The 25,240-nt window shown below is 32.4% G+C and overlaps 6 protein-coding genes across 8 annotated transcripts; 1 reads left to right on the top strand and 5 right to left on the bottom strand.

Moving 5' to 3' along the window:
• Positions 1-7,941: 7,941 nt before the first annotated feature.
• LOC131671128 (uncharacterized) lies at positions 7,942-9,364 on the bottom strand. The gene is made up of 2 exons (XM_058947330.1): positions 8,749-9,364; positions 7,942-8,672 (listed from the first exon to the last, which is right to left on the bottom strand). The coding sequence occupies exons 1-2, from the start codon at positions 9,362-9,364 to the stop codon at positions 7,963-7,965; spliced, it is 1,326 nt and encodes a 441-aa protein (XP_058803313.1). The 3' UTR covers positions 7,942-7,962.
• Positions 9,365-10,590: 1,226 nt separating this feature from the next.
• LOC131671122 (uncharacterized) lies at positions 10,591-13,259 on the bottom strand. The gene is made up of 2 exons (XM_058947324.1): positions 12,223-13,259; positions 10,591-11,803 (listed from the first exon to the last, which is right to left on the bottom strand). Exons 1-2 carry the CDS (start codon positions 12,755-12,757, stop codon positions 11,091-11,093), a joined length of 1,248 nt encoding a protein of 415 aa, XP_058803307.1. The 5' UTR covers positions 12,758-13,259; the 3' UTR covers positions 10,591-11,090.
• Positions 13,260-15,631: 2,372 nt separating this feature from the next.
• LOC131671107 (uncharacterized) lies at positions 15,632-17,514 on the bottom strand. The gene is made up of 2 exons (XM_058947305.1): positions 16,883-17,514; positions 15,632-16,767 (listed from the first exon to the last, which is right to left on the bottom strand). Exons 1-2 carry the CDS (start codon positions 17,484-17,486, stop codon positions 16,055-16,057), a joined length of 1,317 nt encoding a protein of 438 aa, XP_058803288.1. The 5' UTR covers positions 17,487-17,514; the 3' UTR covers positions 15,632-16,054.
• An 890-nt stretch (positions 17,515-18,404) lies between these two features.
• LOC131671109 (uncharacterized) lies at positions 18,405-19,861 on the bottom strand. The gene is made up of 3 exons (XM_058947308.1): positions 19,462-19,861; positions 19,077-19,390; positions 18,405-19,005 (listed from the first exon to the last, which is right to left on the bottom strand). Exons 1-3 carry the CDS (start codon positions 19,841-19,843, stop codon positions 18,469-18,471), a joined length of 1,233 nt encoding a protein of 410 aa, XP_058803291.1. The 5' UTR covers positions 19,844-19,861; the 3' UTR covers positions 18,405-18,468.
• A 56-nt stretch (positions 19,862-19,917) lies between these two features.
• LOC131671108 (sodium channel protein Nach) lies at positions 19,918-22,472 on the bottom strand. Of its 2 annotated transcripts, XM_058947306.1 has the most exons (8): positions 22,358-22,472; positions 22,098-22,289; positions 21,886-22,027; positions 21,580-21,810; positions 21,266-21,496; positions 20,878-21,193; positions 20,314-20,435; positions 19,918-20,044 (listed from the first exon to the last, which is right to left on the bottom strand). In XM_058947306.1, exons 1-7 carry the CDS (start codon positions 22,462-22,464, stop codon positions 20,338-20,340), a joined length of 1,317 nt encoding a protein of 438 aa, XP_058803289.1. In that variant the 5' UTR covers positions 22,465-22,472; the 3' UTR covers positions 19,918-20,044; positions 20,314-20,337. The 2 variants fall into 2 exon arrangements, with proteins under 2 accessions (XP_058803289.1, XP_058803290.1); XM_058947307.1 differs by lacking the exons at positions 19,918-20,044; positions 20,314-20,435 and adding an exon at positions 20,688-20,778.
• Positions 22,473-23,050: 578 nt separating this feature from the next.
• On the top strand, positions 23,051-25,229 carry LOC131671090 (probable nuclear transport factor 2). Of its 2 annotated transcripts, XM_058947252.1 has the most exons (5): positions 23,051-23,596; positions 23,704-23,775; positions 23,934-24,032; positions 24,326-24,477; positions 25,091-25,227. In XM_058947252.1, the coding sequence occupies exons 1-4, from the start codon at positions 23,489-23,491 to the stop codon at positions 24,437-24,439; spliced, it is 393 nt and encodes a 130-aa protein (XP_058803235.1). In that variant the 5' UTR covers positions 23,051-23,488; the 3' UTR covers positions 24,440-24,477; positions 25,091-25,227. The 2 variants fall into 2 exon arrangements, with proteins under 2 accessions (XP_058803235.1, XP_058803234.1); XM_058947251.1 differs by lacking the exon at positions 24,326-24,477 and having other exon boundaries at positions 25,091-25,229.
• The last annotated feature ends 11 nt before the right edge of the window (positions 25,230-25,240 follow it).

Consider the following 25,240-nt stretch of genomic DNA (forward strand, 5'->3'; position numbering starts at 1 on the left):
GATTTTAAATGAAGAAACTATTGATTGTATGCGACGAATATGATAAATATGTTATAATAACGCTTTCTGATTCTATATATTTATCTTACAATATCATCTTTTCGTTGTTTTCATATACATCACATTATTATTAGCAATTAAAAAAAGTGCTTTTTCCTTGTGTACTAGAGTGTCGTGAGCAACAATTTTACTTCGAAAGTAATAACAAAGCATTTCGTAAAATTGCAAATAAAATAATAGTTCTGTACGCTCATTCGCCTTTTTCTCTCGCCCCCGAAACTTACGATACCATTCGGACCCCCAGCCCTTGCGCGGAGTGCAATTTTTATCGCACATGCGCGAGAAAGCATGCATCAGCGTAATGCATGCATGAAATTTTCGATGCTAGACTATGGAAGCCACATAGTGCAAATTTTCGTCCAATGAACAAGATTTGCGGCTAGTGAATGTATATAGGACAGCTTCTGATTTGCCGAAGCCACCCATTTTTTCACTCGAAAGCGCCGAGTAAGGAATTCGCGCCAGTGGGCTTTTATCTCGTGAGTGAAATTTGTTTTCATCATATTAAATAATGTATATCTGAAGGTTTTATTAGTATAACATTTTTCGGATTATCTTCGAAATTCACGAAGTTCACGATGTAATGGATGAAAACCGTATTGAAAAATAATTCGATGAAGCCACAAGCATACGTTCATAAAAGAAAAAGCTCCACGAAAAATACTTGTATACATTATCCTTATTTCACTTTATTATCTATTCTAGAGAAATATAATAGAGATGATTAATAAAAGTGTAAAATTTCCAGGTACATATTTTTATACTTAATAAGAAACTGTAATTTACTGTTGTACAGGTAGAATAAAATTTTAAATATTATTTTCCAACATTATATTTTACGTTAAAATATTTTATACATTGTTGTTTGAAATATAGTTCGCTTTGACACAATGAACTTTTCTTAATTCGTATTATCAATAAAGATAAGATTACTGTACAGTAGCGATGCGATGCTCACACTAAATTTTTTTGATAATATTTATGTGCACTTACAAGCTTGACATTAAAAAAGTTATTATTTATCTATTATGTGCCAAATAAAAAAGTGCTAGGAATAAACTATGAAATGTTAGGATTTTTTGTAAATATACATTGAAAGCAAGTTTTAATTGGCCTCTTCTTTTACCAAACTATTTTTCGCTGAATTCTCATTTATTTACTTATCAAGCATCAGAAAGAAGCCCTCAATACCGCAACAAATAGGGCACTGCAACGTCTATTGAAATGTAATTAACAACTTTATTATCACTCTCATATTAGAAATCGAGTGAAAACCAACGTAAAAAGTAACTTTTTTTGACACTTTTGTGTGTAATTAGTAAAAAAAGCCATTTTCATAGCGATATAATTTTTATTATAAACTATGTATGCACTATAATATTCATAAAGAAAATTAACAACACGGAATGCTACGCTTCATAAAAGGTATGATCGACAATTTTTTATTCAAAGTAACAAAATTGTTAGTATTTTCATATACTTTTTACTAAATTTTAAAGTAAAACAGGACTGAAGTTTTTTATCACTCCTATCATACTTGTGTGTGTGTATACGTTGTGCTCGATCATGGAGGCAAATCAAATTAAACTAATGTTTACGATTCGTTTGCAGATTTGCTAATATAATAATATAATATTATAATATAATATATAATTTACTTAATATTCATAATTGATAACTATTTATAAGTTTACTAGATAAAAAACAACAATTAGTTTTACAATCATAAGCGATTTTCAGTAAATACAAATATAGGTTACACTTACAAAGGTAAATGGTGAGAAACTGTCTCTTATTTCTAGGGTGAACCCCTTAATCCGATTATAAAACAATATAGACAAAAAGTACAATAAATGTATCTCCGATTTTGATAAAATTGTGATATGTTATATAATATTGAAAAGTAGAAGATACGTATATTTTTATTGGCTAATATTCTTTTTTTGGGATCGAAAACCACCCCGAAAGTCTCCCTCAAAATCACACTCTTTTGAACAAATTAGGTTCTGTTTCATACTTTTTAATAAAACAAAATATAAAATATGTTATGGAACAAGCAATAAAATATTATTTGTTGCGAATTATAATGGTTTTACGCCTTATATTTTATAGGGGCAAAACTAAATTTTCCATGTATATTTTTACCCATCGACAAGTTTATAAACCCTACGTCTATGAACGCCAAGCTCACAAGATTCAAAATCGCAACTTCTGAAACCACAAATCTCAAGCTTACAGACGCTAAGCTCGAAAATTCTAAACCCACAAACCCAACCTCGAATCAAAAAGTCATAGTTCATAAATTCCAAGCTCACAAACATAACATTCACAAATCTCAAACCCCTAAATTTAAATCCACAAACCTCAAATTCTGAACTCTAAATCCTAAAATCTTATACGCTTAGACCTTATGAACCCTACAAGCTTCATACTTATATGTACATCATGGTTTATGAGTTTGGAGTTCATAGGCTGCTAGATTTGAGATTTATGGGTTTGGCGTCGTGAGATTATGAGATTAACGTTTGTTGGTCTGAGAGTTTGGAATTCATGGGTTTGTGGTTTTAGGTTTAAAGTTTGGGGTTTAAGGATTTGTGGGTTTGAGTTTTTTGAAATCAAGGATTATGGACCTGAGGTTTCTGTGGTTAGAATTTTTAAAAATATAATTGGAAAATATACTTGGAAAATTTAGTTTTATCCCTATAAAATATAGGGTGTGAAATTCTTATAATTCGTAATCAATACGGTTTTCTTGTTTGTTTCACGAAAATTTTGTTCTATTTTGTTTTATTAAAATATATCAAATAGAACTGAAACAATCGAAAAGAATGTTATTTTGAAGGTGACTTGAGGGTGGTTGTTGTTTCTTAGAAGAGAATAATTGCCCATAAAAAAACACGTATCTTCTACTTTTCAATACTCTATAACATATCACAATTTTATAAAAATTAGGGATACATTTATTGTACTCTTTGTCTATATTGCTTTTTAACAGGATTTAGTTAGTAGTTCACTTCTGTTATAAAAGACTACGCGGAAACACCAGAATAAGTCAACTTTTTTTCGTCATTCTGTATTTGAAAAACATATTTTATAATTTATAACAGTTCTGTAAAATTTTATATGAAAAAAATATTGGGAAAATATAGTTTTATCTTTATTAAATCTAAGGGTTGCAATCCTTACTATCGAATCCTGTATGATTTATTTATGTATTAAAATATTTTCCGTTTTGCTTTATTGAAAAATATTGAATAGAAGTGAAGATATTAGGAAAAATGTGATTTTGAAGGTGACTTTCGGGGGTGGTTTTCACACATTTGAAATACATATCCACCGATAAATAAATATACGTGTCTGTTATTTTTTTTATGTACTGCAATATATCTTAGTATTATTTAAGTCGGAGAGGGAAACCTTGGGTAGTTTCATTGTAAGTACAATGTGATCATTTAATATATTAATTCATCTATATAGTAAAACGGCAATAGAATCAAATGTTAATAAAAAATTTGCACGTACATGAAAAAGATTTTTTTCAAAATATTATACAGTAAGCTCTTTTCAAATCAGCTTTCAAAATACCAGTCAATGTCGACATCTATTGGCAAGCTTCGGCATTACGAGAGAACGTCAATACATGTATACATGATTTAAACTTTTGATGTCACTAATACTATAAATAGTTTTTAAACGCTATAGCATTTTTTGCCAACATTGTATCGTTTATTTGGTAGAACTTCAATTGTTGAATCTCTGCGATACAATTTTTATATAAGCACAACGTTATATAAAATAAGAATTTATATACGTGTCTAGAGTCAAAGAAAGACGGTAAAATAGTGAAATTTTAAAACTGAAATGTTCACCAGCATAAAGAATATTAAATTTAATCTCATTTGAAAATGAGCTGTCAATGGTGACACTTTTATGATTTACTTACTGATCTGAACTCTTCGAATATTATGGCAAAAGTTCTTTCGATACACGCAATAAACTTAATTTCTTAGGATTGTATCTCATTTCTTTTGTTTTGACACAAAATCATAAATATTCTTTCAAGTAAGAGGCGGCGCTACTAGTCTCCACATACCCCGCCGTAAACTACGCATCCTCATACGAATGATAAAAAAATAGTGCGTGTAACGACTGAGGAAGAGTTATTAATAGCGCATAAAGACGGTAAACTTCGTTCGTGTTTCAAACAGTCCTCATGCGCTAGATTTGGTTGTAGTAACTTCACCCCACTTAGTACATACATCGTAATGTGGGGAATCTAAGAAATATCTTATTCATATATCAAAAGTCATACTATTGGATATTATAACACCACATATAGAGTTTACAAAGGTGTTTTTGATATGATGACAAGAGTATACATGATCTTATAAGGAGTTTATCCTTCATGTGTATAATGGTAATTATCTATAAAAGATCGCGTCATCTTGTATGCCAATAGAGACAAAAAAGACCTATTTCGTGCAAACGTTTAATGATGAATTTTGACAACGTAGCTCTATTCAGGGCAACGGAAATAGTTAACGTATGTACTTTGCAACTCGATACTCTAGCTGGAAAATTTATTATAACGACTCAAAGTTGTTATTGGGTTATTATTGGGTGAAAACAGGTTTTTTATTCCTGCAAATCAAGGTATGCATTTTAGCGAAAAAATATTGCGTAAAAGAAGTAGAGAATATTAAAAGCTACAATATAAGCCGTCGTGCGATTATTTTCGTCCATTAGTTATTGCACGAGGTGCAAATAACTCTCGAAAATGGCATTTTTTAACATATCGAATATTTAATGCAAAAATGACTTTTTCAATATGTTTTGCTTTTGATAGGAAGCTCTTATGATTCTAAAAAAATATGACTCATCGGACGACTTCGTATTTTTATTAAAAGATGCCCAAAGTACGAAGCTGTAATTTTTTTATCGTCAAAGGTATCGAGTTGCAAAACAGCTCAAACTCTTCGTTAAAACATCAATTTCAACAAATGTTTATGAACCAATGAGAAAGCACGTGTAACTTGACATCCGACGATGTCAAACATGTATATGGGCTTGTCAATACCCCGGGCGTGTGTTGTATACTATTTTTTTGCTTAGCGGCTTGAAAGTGTGCAAGCACGCAATCGGGGAGCATTTCCCGGCCGTGGTTCGGTCGGTAATAATATATAAATAACAATAGAAATAGTTAATAATTTGAGAAATATATTGATGTTTATGAATGATATCAATTTATAATAATATCAATATCAAGTCTGGTGAATGGACCCATGTCTATAATTATTACAAATTCAAAAGTATAAATAGTCAAAGCTCTTTTGGACTTGACGGCCATAAGCATATATAGAAACTTATTATACAGTGATTTCAGAAAATATGCCAAACAAAATATTCAGTATTTTTTGTTTTGTAAATATTTATTCAAAATAAAAATTAATTTTCTTATAAAAATAAAAGGGAATCTTTGAAGGTAAGTAATACCCTATCTTTAAGAATTTTGTTTTTGTATTACGTCATATTCATAATATTATGAAGATTATTTCTCATATAAGTCATTAACTTATTGTTGGTAGAGTATCTATAATCATCGATAAATCGACTAATTCTCTTATATTTTCTTCAAGTTTCCTTGCATCTTTTTCATTCTCTGCTATATGTTTAAACACAAGAGGCTTTTATCCTTTCGTCCGCACCTTGCAATATTTCGTCAAGCATCGAAACTTTACCGTTGAAAAAATGGTCTTTTAATATCTTCATAACAACTCGATGGTAGTGCTCAAATACAAAACTTGCATAACATCTTTCACTAGAGGTACGTAACGGATCAATTAAAAGTCGATTATAGTACAACGGTCATCGTTGTTGAACATCAAATTTTTACTCCAAAGATTGCCATGGCATCAACACTACGTTACTTTATCGATGTTTTATTTATTTCAAAGATTTGCTCATCAGCTTTCCATATATCAGTAGAATTAAGACCAAGATTATCTACGACAGTAACTGCTACATTGATATCTACTGAAAAAACTATGTAACTATGCGGATTCGTTTGATCAAATTCTGAATCTTTCAAGAGCTCTGGAAAACTATCTTTCAAGAATTTGCCTATATAATAACAATTATTATTATATTAGCATTATGTAAAAGTAAAAGTTACTGGCCATTCTTTCATTCTTCGGTTAGCAAAAATATAGCACGAAATCTGGCAATACTTATCAGTGTTGCATTGATATTTTGCTTATTCAAACATTTGGTTCTGTTGGAAAAATCTCTGGTATTCAAATTTTCAATTAGTACATTTTTAGCTAAATAAAATTTTATGTTGCCTTTGAAATTTTTCGTCAACAAAGATTCAAGTGTTCGAAAAAATTGAATTTCTTTTTCGAAGTAGTCTATTTCTTCCTTGGCAAATTGCATTGTTTTGATAAAAAAATTAATAGTTTCCATGTCATTAAATTCTGACTTCTGTAATATGATTATAAGGTTAAAATATAATTCTATGTAGCCTAATTTTCTTTCAGAATAAGGATGGACCTAATAATTTATAAGTTTGATATCTGCTGATATAAAGATTTGCACAAGTGCCTCACTTTCCTCATGTATTACCAAGTCACTGAATTTCGAAACTGCACTATTAGTGTCTATATTTCATTTCGCTGAACAAGGTGGAATTGGTTTGGGAATAGTTCTGATCCAGCATATTTACAGATATTGACGACTTTCAAGCTGATCAAGTCTGATTCCTTTTATCAAGTATAATTTACAAAGATATGGTACGGATCATCGGAGAAGTACCTTCATGTATTAGCTTATCATTAATTTATAATAATTTATAAAATTTACATGCTATTCTTTATAGACACATTGTAAATAAAGATGATAAATAAAAAAACATGTACAAAGACCAGCACAACTGGTATATGACTGTCACGTGTGAAAATCCCAAACGACAAAACATATGCACCGTGTTCCGTTATTACGCTATACTACCTAGTAGCCAACTAAAACCAACACTCATAAATTAATTTTTTGCTTTTTATTATCATCTGATACTCGAACTCTCTCTCGATCTAAGATTTTAGAATATAACTGTTGTAATACTTTCAAATGTCATGCGTGCTAAGTGATTGATTTTAGCATTAATTTTCTTATAAACACAATATTCAATTAATTAACAATATATAAAGCCCATAGAAAACACTTCAAAGCTCAAGAAAAATGTTTCATAATTAAAAAGCGATGACAATTCTCTCCTGCAGGTTATGATTTTCCTTCATTCAAATAAGAACATTTACGTACATTCAATATATTACGAACAGGTCTGAAATTTTGTCTGAAATACCAGGTTATGGGTTATCACTCTGCGCGACCGACATATCCCGATAGGGCTTATTTATTACACTTACATGTATATATAAATTGAAGCATCGTGCATGGTGAAAGCGAACTCGTGCACTATTGAAACAGCAAACAATTGATTGATTCTTGTTTTAAATAATATAATAAACTAAAAAGTAATATTTTTTAAATTAAACATTATTTCATTATCAAATTAAAAAAGACATAAGATAATTGTACCAATAAAAAAGATATAGGAAAAATTATAATTTTCCTAGATTTAACGGTAATCATAATTATCATATTGGAATATTGTATATTTTTTGTTCATTTAACGAGTACTTTATAAAAATTTCAATCCACATTGTGGAATTTTGCTTTAATCAAATTTTGAAATTCTTTATTTATTGAATCTGTTAATAATTATTTATTTAAAGTCACATTGTAACAAAATGAAAATACAATGATTGAATCTCGTACGATCTAAACATTTTATATATAATCGATAAAAATCAACCCATTAGTTTATTATTTATTATAAACTTCGTTTTACGTATACTCTGGTATAGAATCAATAAGTAATGACATGTCCACAAACTCCTTGATATTCTCTTGAATTTTTTTTTTGTATTCATGATTTTTAGCCATATAATCTTTAACGATAGACTTTCTGTCTCCAAAGAAGATAGCCTCACACGTTGTTGGATTGCTCATTATCTTACTGGCTGTTGAAGTATCCAATAACACTATTGGATGGTACAATACTGCCGTGAAAAGAGCTGGCAATCTTAACTCTGCGATACCTTGCAATAATTCCTCAAAACCTGGAACGTTGCCTTTAAAATTATTTAACTCTAAAGTGTCGATGAAGACTCGATAGTAATGTTCAACCAATTGCCGTTCGTGTTGTCTAACTTCCGTGGCAGCGCCATAATATAGCAGCAACATAAGATCGTGAGCTGGTGGCAAATAACGAACCATTTGGAAATCCACGAGTCTGCAGTGGTTAGCATGATCGAATATCAAGTTACTACTCCAAAGGTCGCCGTGACAGACAACGTTGCTTTTGGTTTTCGAAGATTGTCCCACGCCGAAAATTCGCTCACCAGCCCGTTGGATATTACTCGAGTCAAGGCCCATATCTTTTGCTAGATCAATCGCAAGCTTTACACCTACCGTTAACGCAGTGAAGCTGCTCCCCTCGCGCAAAAACTCCGATTCTTCGAACACGTCTGGAAATAAATCTCTGAGCGACCTTCCTATAATACGAATAATTAGTAACTTCAAAAATGTATTATTACAGATGAATTTAAACAAATTTTCTTATAATCTTACCTTGAAATTTCTCTTCTGCGAGTAGAGAAGAGGCGTGCATTCGAGCAATGCATTCAAAAGCGGCCTCAATACATTTTTCATCCAACAATCTATTCCTGTTTGAAAAACCTTTCGGTTTCATATCTTTAAATATCATTACATTATGCTTTGCCGAGTAACATTTGGGTACCCATCTCTCTCCTCTAAAGTTGTCAGTCATTAGTGGCACTACCAAATTAAAAAATTTCGTTTCCTTACGAAAGCATCCTTTTTCCTGAACATATGCTACTTGCCCAGGTACTTCATAAGGTAGCGTCTTTAAAAAGAAATTTCTTAACTCATTTTCATGTCCTGGCTGTCTTCCCGTGACGATTAGTGAAAAATGTGAACCTAGATATCCTAATTTGTCTTCCGAAAACGGTATCAAACGGAAATCAATAAGTTCGCTATTCGATGAAATTGATTTTTTAACAAGATCTTTCACATCCTCGTATTTGATCAAGTTTTGAAACATATCTTGAACTGTCGGATGATTTGTCTTCAAGTTTCTCTTTTTATCACTAAACATGCAGTTGAACATATTGCTGTTGACAAATGTACTGCATGCCGTCAAAAATTGTAAGTCATTTATATACATTATCAAGAGTCATAAATCAGTGCTAAGAGTCAAATTTACTTGCATCATGTGATTCTAAAATTTTCGTGAAAGATATTTTAAAAATTCAAAAATATTCCAACTATAGTATAATTCAATGAGGTTAAATTCGACAGCATTACTTTAATTAACATAATATGTCACAACTATATGAGACTAATGAGTTCAAATTGATTTAATAGCGAATTTTTATTTTTCGAAATTATTTAACTATTAAGTTTCATAATCAAAAAATAGTACACTTACTATGTACGTATTATAACTACTCCCCGCCCTTAAAACCTCCAACTCTTCAAAAAACTATTTTTTTTTAATAAATTAATTCGCAGTGATTTGAAAGGAAAATACAAGTATGAGATTGCTTATTAAATAACAAAGCACAGTTTCGACACTTTTCTCACTCAACAGTTTTGTTTACACAACCAAATAGTTTAAAAGTTTCCAGAACCATGGCAACGTGTTTGATGAAATAGCAATTGGTTGTCCAACTTTGTCCTTAGAAATTATTCGTTATTAACAGTTCCAAGATATTAAAATCTGATTTTATTTCAAATGTATCCTATTTTTCAATATAAGTAGCTAGCAAAGTTATAGCGAAGGGCAAAGCCTTGACGATAAAACTCCGAATTTTCGTTTTAATATTTTCCAGCCCTTTGAAAATCTACAGTCGGTCTTAAATGTGAGCTTAAAAAGCCAACTGTCTCATTGGAATAACAACTTTAATTATAATCGATGAGTTTGTCGCTTAACGATATTGATCATTTCACAAGTTCTATGGAAAGCTTTACTATGCGTGCTGTTTGACATTTTCTCGGTGACTGTTTGATAATGTACTAGCACAAATTACGAATCTACTTATTTAAATAGCAAATAGCTTGAAATCAAGAATAACATAATTTCCTTGATGCAATAAGTGTAAATGTGAATCTATCTGTACAAATAGATAAATTAGAAAATTCACCTGTTATATATTAATGATATCATTTGTAAATAAGACAATTCTTTGATTAAATCAGTAACATTCAGTTATTTATTTCATTATCTTGAAATTTCTTTCTGAAACCCGTGAAATCTGATTATATGAAATTCTATACCTTTTCAAATGACGTCCTGTTTATTTATCTCTTATGAATGAGAGAGAAACGTCACACAGAGTAGATTTTTTTTTGAAAATCTTATTGGCTTTTAGAGAATGTATTGGTTTAATTTTAACCATCTCATTAACACGGAAATTAATTTTACTTTATTGTTCATTTACATCGATTGTTCACTATAAAAAAAATGATTACATAATTTTTCAGTTACAGTTCAATAAGTGACATATAATATACCATATATTAGTCCTGTTTTTACACTTTAATTACATAAACCATAGAAACATATTTTTTTATTTATATATACGAACTTTTAATCTGTCGAGATGCAAATACGTAAAAAGTATTTGTTGAGATACAATATACAGTAAATTTTGAATGAAAGATAAACCGCTTGAAATTTTAACATTGGTGGAATGTTAAAAGATATTTCTAATATCGATAAATAAATTAACTCCATTTGTGGTATACGTTATCATTAAAATTTATTACCATCTAATATTTGCTAGCTGTAATCTTATTTTTGTTTAAGTTTCTTTAACATTTTTATGCTAAATTTATGTTTTTAACAATTAGTCAATATAATAACACGTACTTTACGTTATGAAACCCTGTTACGTAAGTTTGGGGAACTCATCGAATTTCAAAGACATCTCAACCATTTCACGAGTGATATCTTTCACTCTTTTCGCATAAACCAGATTCTGAGCCATGACCTTGTCAACGAAGCGTTTTCGTTCTTTAAAAAAATAAATTTCACTCTCCTTTGGGTCATTCATAATTTCTGCTACTTCTTTACCGTCCATCAGTATCATATGGAAATTAGCAGCTGCAATAATAAGAGCCGGCAATCTTTGCTCTTCTACTCCCTGTTTCAACTCCTCGAAACTTGGTACTTGTCCTTTATAGTCACAAAGGTTTAGCGTTTCTTGAAAAATCTTGTAATAATGATGAATTACTTGAGCTTCCTTTGATTCACGGAATTCTCTTGGTGTACAGAAATACAAAAGCACCATGAGATCGTGAGCAATGGGTGCGTATCTCATGAGTTGAAAGTCGACAAGTCTGCATCTGTTTGCTTTGTCAAATATTATATTATTACTCCATAGGTCACCGTGGCTTAAAACGTTGCGTTTGGTTTTAGACGGTATAGAAACGTCGAATACTCGATCGCATGCCTTCGCTAAGCAGCTGGAATCGAGGCCCATTTCTTCAGCCAGTACAATCAAATAATCTATACATGCTACGAACCACTCATAGTTACGACCAGTTCTTCTGTACTCCGATTCTTCGAAGATGTTTGGGTAGAGTTCTCTTAAAGATTTTCCTGTAAAATCATTACATTTCAAATATTTATTGAATTTTTTTTAAGTAACTGATCATATTGAACACTTGTGAATCAACGAATTCGTCAAGTTCTTAAATTCTCACGCAATACGTAATTATTTATATAAAATCTAATAAAAATATTTTGAAAATACCAATTGCTCTCAACAAATTATTCCACAGTGCTGAGAAAATGTTTTTCAAAATATTAAATAAATTTGAATTTAAAAATTTGAATATTAAAATTTAAAAACAATTGTATAAATTACATATAATAAAAAAAATTTACAAATTGATCGGAATGGGGCAGTGATTTGAATTGCATGAATGACCGTCGACATATAACTTTGACGGACATACCTGCTATTCAAATAATGGCCACGGTGTATCTCTATCCATGTAATGATATGAATTACAAACCATTGAGCAGTTCTTCAGCCAGCAGCGAAGAAGCATGCAGTCGAGCAATGCAAGCTACAGCAGACATGACACAATTTTCATCTAAAAATTTATCTTTGCTGTTCGAAAATCCTTCGGGGCCTAAATCTTCAAAAACTAGACAATGCTTTCCCTTGACGAGGTAACACTTTGGACCCCATGCTTCACCCTTGTAGTTCTTTATCATAAGTGGCACGAGTTCACGAAAGAACTCGGTTTCTTTCAAAAAAGTCCCATTCTCACTAGCATAATCGGCCTGTATTGATATATCATATGGCATGGCCTTTACAAAAAAGCTTCGTACCTCATTTTTGCTATCTCCAGGTTTATTTGACTCCAAAATAAGCTTCTGGTGTGAGCCGGAAAATCCCAATTTTTCATCGGAGTAAGGACGTATCTTATAATCAATGAGTTCGGCGTTCGGAGATACTATAACTTTTACCAGATTTATCGCTTCCTCTTTAGTAATGAGATCGCTGAAGGAGTTGTTTGAAGTTCCGACGGTTTCCTGCGGCATGTTAATGTTTTGAATAATCTAAATCTGGCTAAAATATTTCCTTTCCACACTCTTTGTATAGGTGCTTCGTTAAATGTTACGCTTACTTAATCAGCTTGTTAAACACGCAAATGAATATTTTTATTTTTAATAGACAAGCTGATAGAGCGGAAGATTCTAATCTTTCTAATCTCTAGATAATAGACACGGCGCGTACATTCCATATAAATCAATTCAGACGCGATTGATCATGTACTTAATTTTTTTAATCAGTGTTATAGAATAATAGCAATATTTATTTGTATTAGTATACGTCCATATATTCACTTGGATTTTGGAACACGTTAGTGCTTAATAAAAGTTGTAGACTTGTGAGCTAACTCAGTGCCACTCATACAATCAAGATTACTACAGGGCGACTGTCGCGTCGACCAGTTCGAGTTGGTGTGTTATACTCTGTGTTGTCTCTAATGTACTGTTATTGTCAAGATAAACCCTGAGAGTTCCTACAAACGCTATTTAAAGATACTGACGGTCACAAACAGTCTTGTGCTCTCAGCAATCAACACTGAGAACATTTTAATTTAAATACACTATAGACACATAAATAAATGATACAGTTTAATAAAAAAACATTCAACAAACTTTCTCGCATACTTAGATATATTCCAAAATTACTCAAAGGTTTCAGTAGATTTCCGTTTAATAAAATATACTAACCTTATTTAATATCAGTAGTTTTCAATGCGCTAAGTATTAGTAGTAGCACATTTGAAAACTGTGTTGTTTAATTCACATACTTGTGAAAATGATTGTAATTTAATAAGATCAAAATTCTAAAAAGTTTCTACTCTCTGTACATCTCTTACAATAACGTGTTCAGAAATCGAAAATATTTTTCGTTGTATATTTTATTCTACTCTCTCTATCTCTTTTTCTCTCTCTCTCTCTCTCTCTCTCTCTCTCTCTCTCTCTCTCTCTCTCTCTCTCTCTTAAATGGAATAACAAGGAAGGAATAATATATATTTCAGTTTTACAGATACAAATTCGGTTATCATATTGCAGTAATAAAATAACCAGCATAATTTAATGCAAATTATACCCTCGTTTATTTTATTGAAACAACTTATTCGATACATAATTCTATTCTTAATCAATCTAGGAAATTATTATACATACAGATTTTTCATAAACTGAATTTATTATTAACATTTGAATATCCTACTTCTACATATGTATGATACGAACGTTTCAAAGTATGATAAAATTCAAATTTTTGCGCCATTTTAACACTTCAACCAATCGCAATATGCTATAGATATCGATGGATTCATCATTATTTTAAAAAAAAGTTCATGAAATTCAATTTCATGAACTTCAATTTCATAAAACAACATAAAAATATAAAGAATATTATATTTCAATATTAAGCATTATAAGCTTACTGGAAAATAAATAAATATCAATCAAGTTACATAAATATATAAATATTTGTTTATGTTTAATATATATTTGAATTGATTTGATAACAATTTAATGTTCTTTCAGCTGCACAAGATTACACAGCTTTATAAAAAATAGTCAAGTCGATTTAAATTACTATTACTATATGTTTTTCGGTCACTTAATACAAATCTGATATCCGTTTGATCCGACAAGGTCAAATTCAAGGTTATTTTAAGGTAAAATATTTTTATTCTGCCAAAAATGAATTTTTGACTGCAGATTCTGAAAGAACGAAAAATTTTACGTCCAGACATGTATTCTAGATTTTTTTTATCATGATCTCCAAGGTTATTTGAAGGGCGCTTTATGTTGTTATATGGATGATTTATATATCAATTGCAAAAAAAGACAATATTGCTTAATGAGATTAGACTACTATATTTATATATTTATGTCACTGGATCCAAATTCGAAGTCCGTTTTTCTGCATCAGATCAGGGTCAAAGTCAAGTCAAGGTCAAATCGAGACCATCCTATGAATGTGGGCAAATAGGGACTGTTCTTAATGTTTTGCTTCAAGGGTTGCTGAGTCCGAATCTGTAGTCCGTTTTATTTAGTTTTTTTTTAACTGTAGTTGGCATGTAAATCATCGATATAACAGCATAAAGCGCCTTTTAAATAACCTCTCTGATAGTTAGACTCGTCCTCTGATAGCCGGACTGTTCAAAGATTCTAGGATGCAGTTCAATCGAAAATTTGCCTATAAAATGATGTTATTAACAAAAATAGTATATTGAATGTGATATCTATCACGTTAAGTAATCGAATAAATAATATTAAAATATTAACCACGTGTTAGTTCATCGACTAATACTGAAGTCAAAGAACACAAGCTACAGTACATATAAAATATTTTTTATTTGAAAATGTATCTCTGATGTCCTTCCACGCTTATATTTTCGAAAATAAGCGTATATCTTGGTCTTCATCATAAGTGGCACGAGTTCGCGAAAGAACTCGGTTTCTTTGAAAAAAGCCGATGCAGCGGAAGGTATAGTTTTCTCAAAGAAACTATTAGTTTTGTGAACACCGTTTTTAAGTTTACATATTTCCAAAACAAGTTTTTTATTTGAACCTGTGAAGCCTAGATTTTCTTCGAACTAAGAGATAACGAAATAATTTGGAATCTGCAGATATTGCGGTATTGGATAGCTTTATAGCGTCACATCTTTCGTAATAAGATTGTTAGGGCAATTTGAAGATTTAAAAGGTTCTGACTAATAGAAGTCGACATTTATTTTGATGAATGATTCAATGCGTATTTTTTATGATCTGAATACGCTAATAGCAGACTACACTGGACAATAAAATTTGATTGCACTAATTTATCAAGCAGTAGGAATTTGCCACGAGAGCTGATAAAATGTCAAGGTTAGATAAGTTCGGTAACGGTAATATTTATTCTTCGATCTAAAAAAATAATCAAGATATCAGTGATCATACTCGTACATTTTATATGATAATTCATTGAATAGCGCTAAGTACAAATGTACCGCGTCGGTATAAGGAGTTGATAATATTAGTACAAACACTTGTTAATTATACTGTGCACAGTGACACAGGTACAAATATGCTTCCATACAATTTAGTGATCCTCGATAGTTTTACAATAGATTTTTTCATATTATATGAAAATTTATTATTAATTATTAATTATTCATAAGTTACAAAGATATTACAAACCAACATTATACCTGCATAAATGCTTTATAATTGCTTTTTATCACGAAATTCGAAGATTATGATTTTTGTATTGAATTTTTTTAATACAGCTATGAACTGAAAATATTATCTACATGTAAATGATTCATTCTACGAAACTCTGGGGAAATCATCTACTTTAAAGGACATCTCAACCAATTCCCGAAAAAGGTCCTTTATTCTTGTTTCATACTCACCGTCCATCGCCATAATTTGTTCGACAATTGGTTTTCTATCTCGGAAAAAATAATCCTCGTAAGAATTCAAATTATTCATAATCTCAGCTCCAATTTTTCCATCGATCATAATCGTCGGAAAATTAATAGCAGCAGATATCAATGCTGGAAATTTTTGTTCGTCCGCTCCGTGTTTTATTTCTTCAAAACTCGGCGTCACACCCGTGAAACCATTGAGTTCCAGCGTCTCTTTGAAATTCTTGTAATAGCATTCTAGTACGTCAGTTTCACGTTCTTCTCGAAACTTTCTCAAAGTGCACAAATAAAGTAATTGCATCAAGTCTTGGCCTGGAGGTGCGTATCTAAGAAGCTGGAAATCAACCAATCTACAGTGGTTTGCTTGGTCGAATAGTAGATTATTGCTCCAGAGATCGCCGTGCGTGACAACGTTGCGCTTTACTTTAGAAGGTATAGCGATATCGAAAGCACGCTTACTAGCTTCAAAAATGTGACTTGTTTCAAGTCCAATATCTTTCGCTACCGATACCACACAGTTTATGGCAGTGGTGAACCAGGTATACTTGCGTCCCGTGTTTTTATACTCCGCTTCTTCAAACACCTCGGGATAAACTTCATTTAGGGATTTACCTTCAATAGACAAAATATATAAGTCCCCGAGGAATCTAAGTAAAGAGATACTTAGAGATACTTGCACATTGTTCTAATCAATTTTGAATATGCAAGTTTAAAAAGCGATAATTACCATTGAGTTGTTGTTCAGCCAATAATGAAGATGCATGAAAGCGTGCGACACAAGCTACAGCAGACATGAGATGTTCTTCGTTTAAAATTCTAGAGTTGTTCCTAAAACCTTGGACCTTCATATCCTCCAAGACTATGGTATTCTCTTTTGCTAAGTAACACTTGGGGCTCCAACGCTCACTCTTGTAATTATCTTGCATAAGTGGCTCGATTTTTTGGAAAAATTTAATTTCCTTGGAGAAAGCATTTTTCTCAAGAGCATATGCAGCTTGAAGTGGCACGTCGTAAGGCATAGATTTTACAAAGAAGCATTTTGTTACATTTACCTTGCATCCTGGTTTCCGCGCTTCCAAGGTAAGTGTTTTTTGAGAGCTTAAGAAACCGAGTTTCTCATCAGAATATGGATTTAGATTATAATTCACCAATTCGGCATCAGAGGATATCGACAGTTTTGACACATGCCTGGCTTCTTCTCTCGTGATAATACCTCGATCATTTCCATTTTCAAAATGAATGTTTGCATTACGAACCTGTTTATTATTACTAGTAGAATATGTCACCGAATTCTGGTCAACGGATTTGTCGATTACCGCTGAATCTGACATTATTGTTAGTGAGCACGTACCGATCTTCTAGCAATTATATTCAATAAAATTGTAACGGAAATATTGAAAAATTCATTTATAAATTAATTCCGTTTATCACGTGATTACATGAGTGAAAGTTGTAAATTTGAAAAATCATGATAAGATTGAGAATGAGTTGTAAATCATGGTGATATATTTTTTATATCTTTGCGATTGCAATTATCTAATTATCTGCATTTTAGTCACTCGATTCTCGATCATTATAGCTATTTAAAACAACCAATTATGATACCCGCGGTTTTCTTAATAATCATTGATGCATATAATTAATAATCAAACGCACTTTTTTAATTAGTCTTTACACACGTCAGAAAAGAAATTAAGAAATTCAATGAATTTATTCAAAGAAAGTATGAAAAAATATTCTCAATGGTAAGTAAATCATAATTATCTGCAAGAGGTATAGATTTCAGATCGGTTTCGAATAAGTAGCCTTGTAAGAATTTGAAATATTTTGAATATTCATTTTTGTATTAACGATGAACGTTTTTTTTTGTGGCATCAACGGGGCGATATAAATCATAGTCTATATTTTTGCTAGGGTGCGCTAATAACTTTAAAGTAAAAGTCGTAAAAGAATCAACCACTTACAAGACTTAGTATAATTATAGTAACAAAATTAATTTGTTCCGGTCTACTACTACTCGTAATAGAATCCTTGGATTATTCGAACTATTCCAATTCAATTCGAATTATCTCATATACATTCGGAAAACTTGATGGTAAAGTTTAAAATTGCAACAAAATGATTTTATATGCTTGCTTTAAGGATTCATGAAGTAATGCCGTACGGTTATGTACACGCGGAGCATCAAATTGATCGTGGTGAGTAAAGAAACCAAATTAGCAATAACGTATATAATTATTATTCTTGGTAGCCAAATTAGTATTAATGAACATATATTTTCACTTTAAGCAGTGAAAAAGTCAAGGGTCCCAATCAGACATATTGTTGGCTGTAATCGACAAGTTCTTTCACAGATTCCTCCAGCCTCTGTCGATAAATGTCATCTCTCTGCATAAGCTCAATGACTTGTTGACCACGATCATAGTACCGTAACTTGTCGTGCTTGTCTGAATTTTCGAAAAGATCATCAGCAAATCTCTTATCCAGCAAAGTGCTTGAAAGATAAATCATTGCACTTGCGATTGCTCGAAGTCTCTCTTTTTCAATCTCGCTCTTGAGTTGATCGAGAGGCAAAACTCGCGCAGCAGGATTGTACTTATATGAAAGAGTTCTCAAAGTTGAGTAATAGAATTCGATTAATTTTTGCTCGAATTCTCGACGAAATGCGCGTGTGGTGCACAAATGTAACAATAACAGGATATCTTGGGCGTGTGAAACGTAACGAACAGACTGAAAGTTGATAAGTATACAATTTGGTGGTTGACTATTGTCGAACATCATATTGTTTTCACAGAGATCTCCGTGACTTGCTACTTTCCATTTGGTTCGACGATCAAGTGGCGCTTCACTCTAGAAATGACCCTTCATCAAATATTGTACAAAAATTTACATAAAAATATTTTATTTGCTTGTTAGTATACCTCCTCGGTAGCAATCTGCTGAAGACGATCGAAGACAGCGGTTATCTTAGAAGAGTTCAAGCCCAGGTTATCCGCCACTTTAATGACTGCATTGACAGCTGCTAAATACCAGCTTTCATTCTTTCCATGACCCGTGAAATTCATATCTACGAAAGCATTTGGATATAACTCGTACAACGACCGTTCTAGCCGAGTCTCAGCTAAGATTGAAGAAGCGTGCAGCCGAGCCACAGTTCGCAAAGCTGATCTTGTAGTTTCCTCGTCGAACATGTGTGGCCGCGTCCGATAGCCTTTTGTTGTCAAATTTTCAAACACTGTAATCATGATTTCTTAAATTAAAAAAAAAACATATCTCGAGAGTATCACAATCGATAGCTACACTTGCCTAAAGTATCACGTTTAGCTAAGAAACATTTAGGAAGCCATCGTCCGACGTCAACGTGTTTTGTCAATTGTGGTACAATTTCATGAAAAAAGTTAAATTCATGTTCGAAAACGCGTTTCTCAGCTTCCGCAATTGAATTGTTACAGGATATCGTCTTCACCAAAAAGCTGTGCTGCTCGATTATAGATGATTCTCTTAATTTAGTTTCCAGTAAAAGTTGAAAGTAACCGATGTTTTTTTTAATCCGATCGTCGTTGTAAAGACGCAAGTGGTAGCGAACTAGTTGACCATCCTGACCAGATACATGTTTGACTAATTTCAGTGCTTCTGCCTGACTGATTGTTTCGTGAAGAGGAGCATTGCCAATCACCGAGCTACTCATTGTTTATTATGTTTCATTTATAAAAATACGTTTGTCGTGGATATGATCTCGGTAATTAGATGTTTCGATGTTGTCTTATTTCTGGCAATAATAAATGTGAAATTTAGTTATAGCACATATTTTTAGAAGAATTGGTGCAATCAGATAAGCTTTACATCTGAATAATGTATAAAATAAAAAACTGCGTTTGACTCGAACAAACTAAAACATAATAAATATATTATTTGTGTCGTGCCTTTAGATGCAAAATAATGCGACTAAAGCATATTGGATTATTGTGACCTTGACTGTGCTATAAAGATATATATCAATGATTGCATGTAAAATGGTATTTTTAATGTTTATTGTGTCGAACACTCAAATGCATAATACAGCAAAATTGTCATTTAGAAATGTCAATGGAAATTTTTCACATGACTTGGAGAACAAAGTTTATCGTTATATTTACCGAACTAAAGCTACGTTCAAACCTTAGACTTGCAGCGGAATAATTTTTACGATTTACGACTTGGTAATAGGGTATGAATAAAAAGCTCGACAATACTTAGAAGACCGGCACCAGTGAATAAGCCAATTGAACTGCTGCAAGCGACTGGAAAAAAGAAAGATGCTAATAAACGAATGATATTATCGTGCCAATATGATAATTCCCAATGCAGACAGATTAAATACGCGTGTATTTTTAAACATTGTATAGGCACAAAGTCTGCAGACGCTTTATCAATAAGGCTATGTAATCTCGCTGCACTCGAGGGCCCCGAGAGAGAAGCTTTCATTTATTAGTATAATCGCTCGGCGATGTGCACTTTCTCAATACTCACGGTACTATGTTAATTGAATTTAGCAGCCTTTCAATCGTTTATAATAGAGAGTTTACAGCAATGTATTTTTGACATTCATCAACGTTAATTAAAGTGATAAGGCTACGAAGACGTCTGAGATGTAATAATTTTTCGACCAATTCATAAAGTCCATGGTAGATTAACGATTTGAAAATGAAAAAATAATCGATAATAGAAAGTAATATTTCGTACTTAGTAAATCAAGTAAGCTACGGGCAACATATCGCTGGTAGCGCATATGTGGCGTTGACAGCATTTTCATTCGCAGTCCCGCCTTTGCTGTTCCTTCTGTAACAGCTTCCAAAGGATAGTCATACATGTACCAATTGATGGAAGTAGCTTCGCAATCAGGTGAACAGTCAGATGCTTCATTGTTAAGCGACGTCTGGTAACGTCTTAATTCACTTATACAGCCCATCCCAGTCATGTTGCATACCTGAATTCCAGGTTTATAAGGATAAGAGTAACTTATGCAGCCACAGATTTTCAGCATTTTTCGCACTTCTACCTGTGAAGTAAAACGGAATTATAATTATTTCAAGTGCACCCAATAAATACTTCGCATCAAATGACATTATACATCAGTGATGCATCCGTCGTAGCTATACAATTCGTATATAAGCACGTCATTGTTCTCTTCGGGAAATCGGCATTCTCGTTTGTCGTACGGGGTATTCTTTACCCCATCCTCGTTGACCACTTCCAGCAAATTAAAATCAACGCCGATGATTTTATCGATATTCTTTAATATTTTGTTACTACTCGTTAAAAGCGATGGAATTTCCACTTGATTCAAAATGAATATCTGGACCTATAATTACACAAGTGTACGGATTGATCTTTATTAAGTTATCTTAATTTTTGCAATAATTAAGAAATCTATGGAATGCAGACATCGCTATTGCTTTTGATATACTCGTCCGTGAAGTCAAGAGACAGTTTGGCATATTTGTGCATTCGATCGACGCTGAAATCTATCGTAGACTTGACTGACTTTGCGTGTTTGGAATTGAGCATCTGGCAATAGCCAAATCCAGTGTGTAGAGTTACAAACTCGTTGCAACAGTCGAAGGGGTTGTTGTTCCATTCACATTTTGCAAAAGTTTCTGGACAATCCGGTTCGGCCTATTGGACAAATTTAAATATACGATTAAACTATAAACATCAAGTAACAAGACTGAAGAGAATAAGAATCGAGACCTGTTTGTATATCTCTACATATTCTTCGGATGATATTCCCAGACGCTCGAGACGTTTCAAGTATCCCATCCTCGACGGCAAGAACAGTTGTTCCGCGTAAGAACGAGCACTCAACGTTCCATTACTATATTTCTTGAAAATTCTAGTTGAAAACAACGAATCTTCGTTTGATTAATGAAAAAAGAAAAACAATACAAACTGTCAACACGTACGCTGCAGCATAATCCTTTGCTTGTTGGTTGAAATTACTGCAAATAGCAACAGCCGGAAAGGGCGAGCGCCAATCGAGGTAAGACGTGTCGACGGTTATTGCTACAGGCTTTTCGACAAAATTTTGATGTATACTGATTATTGTCACGATGCAAGCGTACCAGCTCAGAATGCACAAAGTCAGCCAAATTAAACTACGGAATACGACAATTCATGCTCATTGGCTTGAATCATTATTGCGTTATTATTTTTTGTTTTATACCGTTCAGACCAGTGAATTTTCCTGTGTACAATGTATTTTAATCCATGAATGTTGGAATTGCTCAAATAGTCTTTTATATTTCTTGCAAAATAACGTATAGGATTCATGGTGTGTCTTCGAGAGTATTGCAATCAAATACAAAAACTACATTGCGAAAATAGAGTGGCGGTTCATCGGTTGCTATCGAGCGATATGAATTATTTATACGAATTCAAGTTCACTATTGCTAAGTTGCGTGATTCGGATTACCTGAAAGCGCATATCGTATCGCAATCTGACTTGTAAGAGTTTATGTTCTAGCGATTGTGACCTTTACGCGGTAGTTCTTTTGAATAATTTTTCATGATATTAATTTTTAACAATTACGAAGTATGTTCTCACCTCGTAAATTTATATTATAACTTAAGAAGAAATTTCAGAAATGCGTGTAACTTTTTGAATTGCATAATTTTCCCATTATAAAAGTCATATGAAACATTATTTAGAAATTAAATTATAAAGAAATTTTGAAAAGGATTATTTTCCGTTTAAATTATTTAAATTGAAACTCGTGATACATTTATATTTTTATTTTATTCAAATAAGGCGCTATACGGGAGTAAATTACCTGATAACCTAGTCACTTACTCGCGTAATCGACTAAAAATTACGTATATGTTAAAATTTTTGCACGCGGGTGTTTTCGGTAGCGTAGGTTCACGAATCTCATCTCCGCCGTACTCGGCTCTCACGAGCAGCGGTTTCTTCCAGGTTTCTTTGGTTACTTACAATTCTTGCGCCAAACCGGCTAAACTCGGAAAGTTTGCCGAACCCACAAGAGAAAGAGAAAGACGCGTCGACCGCATATACAGTGCAAAAGAACGCTGTAATAAGAAAGTGGAGTTGCGGATTATACACACACTTCCGCGAGGCGAGAAATGGAATGGTAACGGGCGCACAAGAAGGGACGTATTTTCATTTTATTTTATTCCTTTCATAAGGCGAAGAATTTTCTCTCTCAATTGTATTGGCGCTCGCGAGGCATACGTATAATTTTCAACTTAGTCGTCGTCGAAGCCTACGACCGCGACTAAATTAAGTTGTAGATTTGATCATTCGAAAGGAGAAATAACTAGGTTATAAATTGCGACAATGGCGCTCAACCCATCATACGAGGCCATCGGCAAAGGATTCGTTCAACAATATTATCTGTTGTTCGATGATCCAGCTCAACGTCCTAATCTTATGAACATGTACAACGTAAGTTATGATATCTTAACTTCAACACTTGGCCGGCTTATTCGGACCTTAACCTCCTAACATTTTGATTTTCGCTCTAACGTATTTCTCTAATTTTCAAATTTTAGACAGAGTCATCATTTATGACGTTTGAAGGTCAGCAAATCCAAGGTGCCATCAAAATTATGGAAAAACTCACGGTAATATTTGTTCAGTTACCATTTTACTAGTGTCTAAAAAGTAGTGACTTAATGTGTATTGTAGATAACGAAGAAATTGCTTCTTTCTCATAATTAAATATGTAATTTAACGTGAGCGTTCATTCTAATGAATAAAACTCGATTATTTAACATTTCAGAGTTTAAGTTTTCAAAAGATCAATCGGATAATAACAGCAATTGATTCGCAACCTATGTTCGATGGAGGAGTTCTGATCAATGTACTTGGAAGGCTGCAGGTAAACTATCAATCTTCAATGAAATATTAATATTAAAAAATATATATTATAGCAAGTAAATGTTAGTGTATGTAATGAGATGTGAAGGAGATTAGATCGCTGAAACTTGCTCATGGCACATATATGACTTATAATGTTAATTTTAAATCATCCATCAATTTTTATTAACTATTTGTTCTTTAAACTTTGGCATATTGAATAGATGTTAAACTTATGACAAGTATCCAGCGATCATCTCTTTTAAAAAACTACATCTATAATGGAAAACTCAGTGATCGTTGATGGTTGAGCAGACCGACGAGGATCAGCCTCATGCATACATCCAGACCTTTGTGCTGAAACCAATAGGCATCAGCTTTTTCGTGCAACACGACATCTTCAGACTCGCGCTGCATGATACTGTATAGGCAACTGCAAACAATTGTGCACCAATCTTCATAATGTGGTAAAGCAGTTCCCCAAAAAGAATCCTGCTGCCATTGTTATTGCTTTATATATATCTAGCCTAGGTTTTCCATGAATCAAATTTGTGTTCTATATTTTGAGAACTTAATCATTTTTATGGGCTTCATTGCATACACAACACCATAAACTTGAATTTATTGGAAAAATGTCTTTAATTTTTTTTTAATTTATCAAAGCATTGGAATATTAGTATACTTTTTATTCAAATGTTAATTAAGATAATTTTTTTCTTGTTATTAATATTTTATTATGCCATATTTAAAAAATTTATTGATTACTATTTAATTTTGTAATTCCAAGAATTTAATCAAAAATTTTAAATGCTATACTTTTTTCCAGTGCATATAACTATTGTTTGTTCGAATACAATACTATTAAATTGGACAAAGAAGCATTGAAAAGTGTTCTTGGAATACTCTTCTGATTGAATTAAAAAAATATATTTTATACACTTATTTTAAAAAGCATGAGATCAACTGCTGTTATCATTTTTTAATGACATAATTCATTATATCCCTGCACGAATTCTTGTAGGGAGAAAACATAATGGGAAGGAATCGGGTAAAAATAATTAACTTGGATATTAATTACAGGCAGATGAAGATCCACCACACGCCTTCTCGCAGATCTTTGTGTTGAAGCCAATGGGTAGTACGTTCTTCTGCCAACACGATATCTTCCGTCTGGGCATCCACGACACTGCATAATGGGCAATTCTATTGTCTATAAGAGTTCAGTGGACG

Source organism: Phymastichus coffea, unplaced genomic scaffold (genome assembly GCF_024137745.1).
Source record: "Phymastichus coffea isolate CEN01 unplaced genomic scaffold, Cenicafe_Pcof_1.1 PCOF00119, whole genome shotgun sequence".
Lineage (NCBI taxonomy): Eukaryota > Metazoa > Arthropoda > Insecta > Hymenoptera > Eulophidae > Phymastichus > Phymastichus coffea.

Bases quoted from the DNA above. Each gene is read 5' to 3' on its own strand.
- LOC131671109 (XM_058947308.1), bottom strand. From the start codon at position 19,843: ATGAGTAGCTCGGTGATTGGCAATGCTCCTCTTCACGAAACAATCAGT. The intron at 19,391-19,461 runs GCAAGTGTAGCT...TCATGATTACAG, and splicing joins AGCTAAACGTGATACTTTAG to TGTTTGAAAATTTGACAACA. The intron at 19,006-19,076 runs GTATACTAACAA...GGTCATTTCTAG, and splicing joins AGCAGATTGCTACCGAGGAG to AGTGAAGCGCCACTTGATCG.
- LOC131671122 (XM_058947324.1), bottom strand. From the start codon at position 12,757: ATGCCGCAGGAAACCGTCGGAACTTCAAACAACTCCTTCAGCGATCTC. The intron at 11,804-12,222 runs GTTTGTAATTCA...ATGATTTTACAG, and splicing joins GGCTGAAGAACTGCTCAATG to GAAAATCTTTAAGAGAACTC.
- LOC131671108 (XM_058947306.1), bottom strand. From the start codon at position 22,464: ATGAATCCTATACGTTATTTTGCAAGAAATATAAAAGACTATTTGAGC. The intron at 21,194-21,265 runs GTATAATGTCAT...TTTACTTCACAG, and splicing joins ACGACGGATGCATCACTGAT to GTAGAAGTGCGAAAAATGCT. The intron at 20,436-20,877 runs GTACGAAATATT...TCTTTTTTCCAG, and splicing joins TAGCTTACTTGATTTACTAA to TCGCTTGCAGCAGTTCAATT.
- LOC131671107 (XM_058947305.1), bottom strand. From the start codon at position 17,486: ATGTCAGATTCAGCGGTAATCGACAAATCCGTTGACCAGAATTCGGTG. The intron at 16,768-16,882 runs GTAATTATCGCT...TGTCTATTGAAG, and splicing joins GGCTGAACAACAACTCAATG to GTAAATCCCTAAATGAAGTT.
- LOC131671128 (XM_058947330.1), bottom strand. From the start codon at position 9,364: ATGTATATAAATGACTTACAATTTTTGACGGCATGCAGTACATTTGTC. The intron at 8,673-8,748 runs GTAAGATTATAA...TTCGTATTATAG, and splicing joins CGCAGAAGAGAAATTTCAAG to GAAGGTCGCTCAGAGATTTA.
- LOC131671090 (XM_058947251.1), top strand. From the start codon at position 23,489: ATGGCGCTCAACCCATCATACGAGGCCATCGGCAAAGGATTCGTTCAA. The intron at 23,597-23,703 runs GTAAGTTATGAT...TTCAAATTTTAG, and splicing joins ATCTTATGAACATGTACAAC to ACAGAGTCATCATTTATGAC. The intron at 23,776-23,933 runs GTAATATTTGTT...TTAACATTTCAG, and splicing joins AAATTATGGAAAAACTCACG to AGTTTAAGTTTTCAAAAGAT.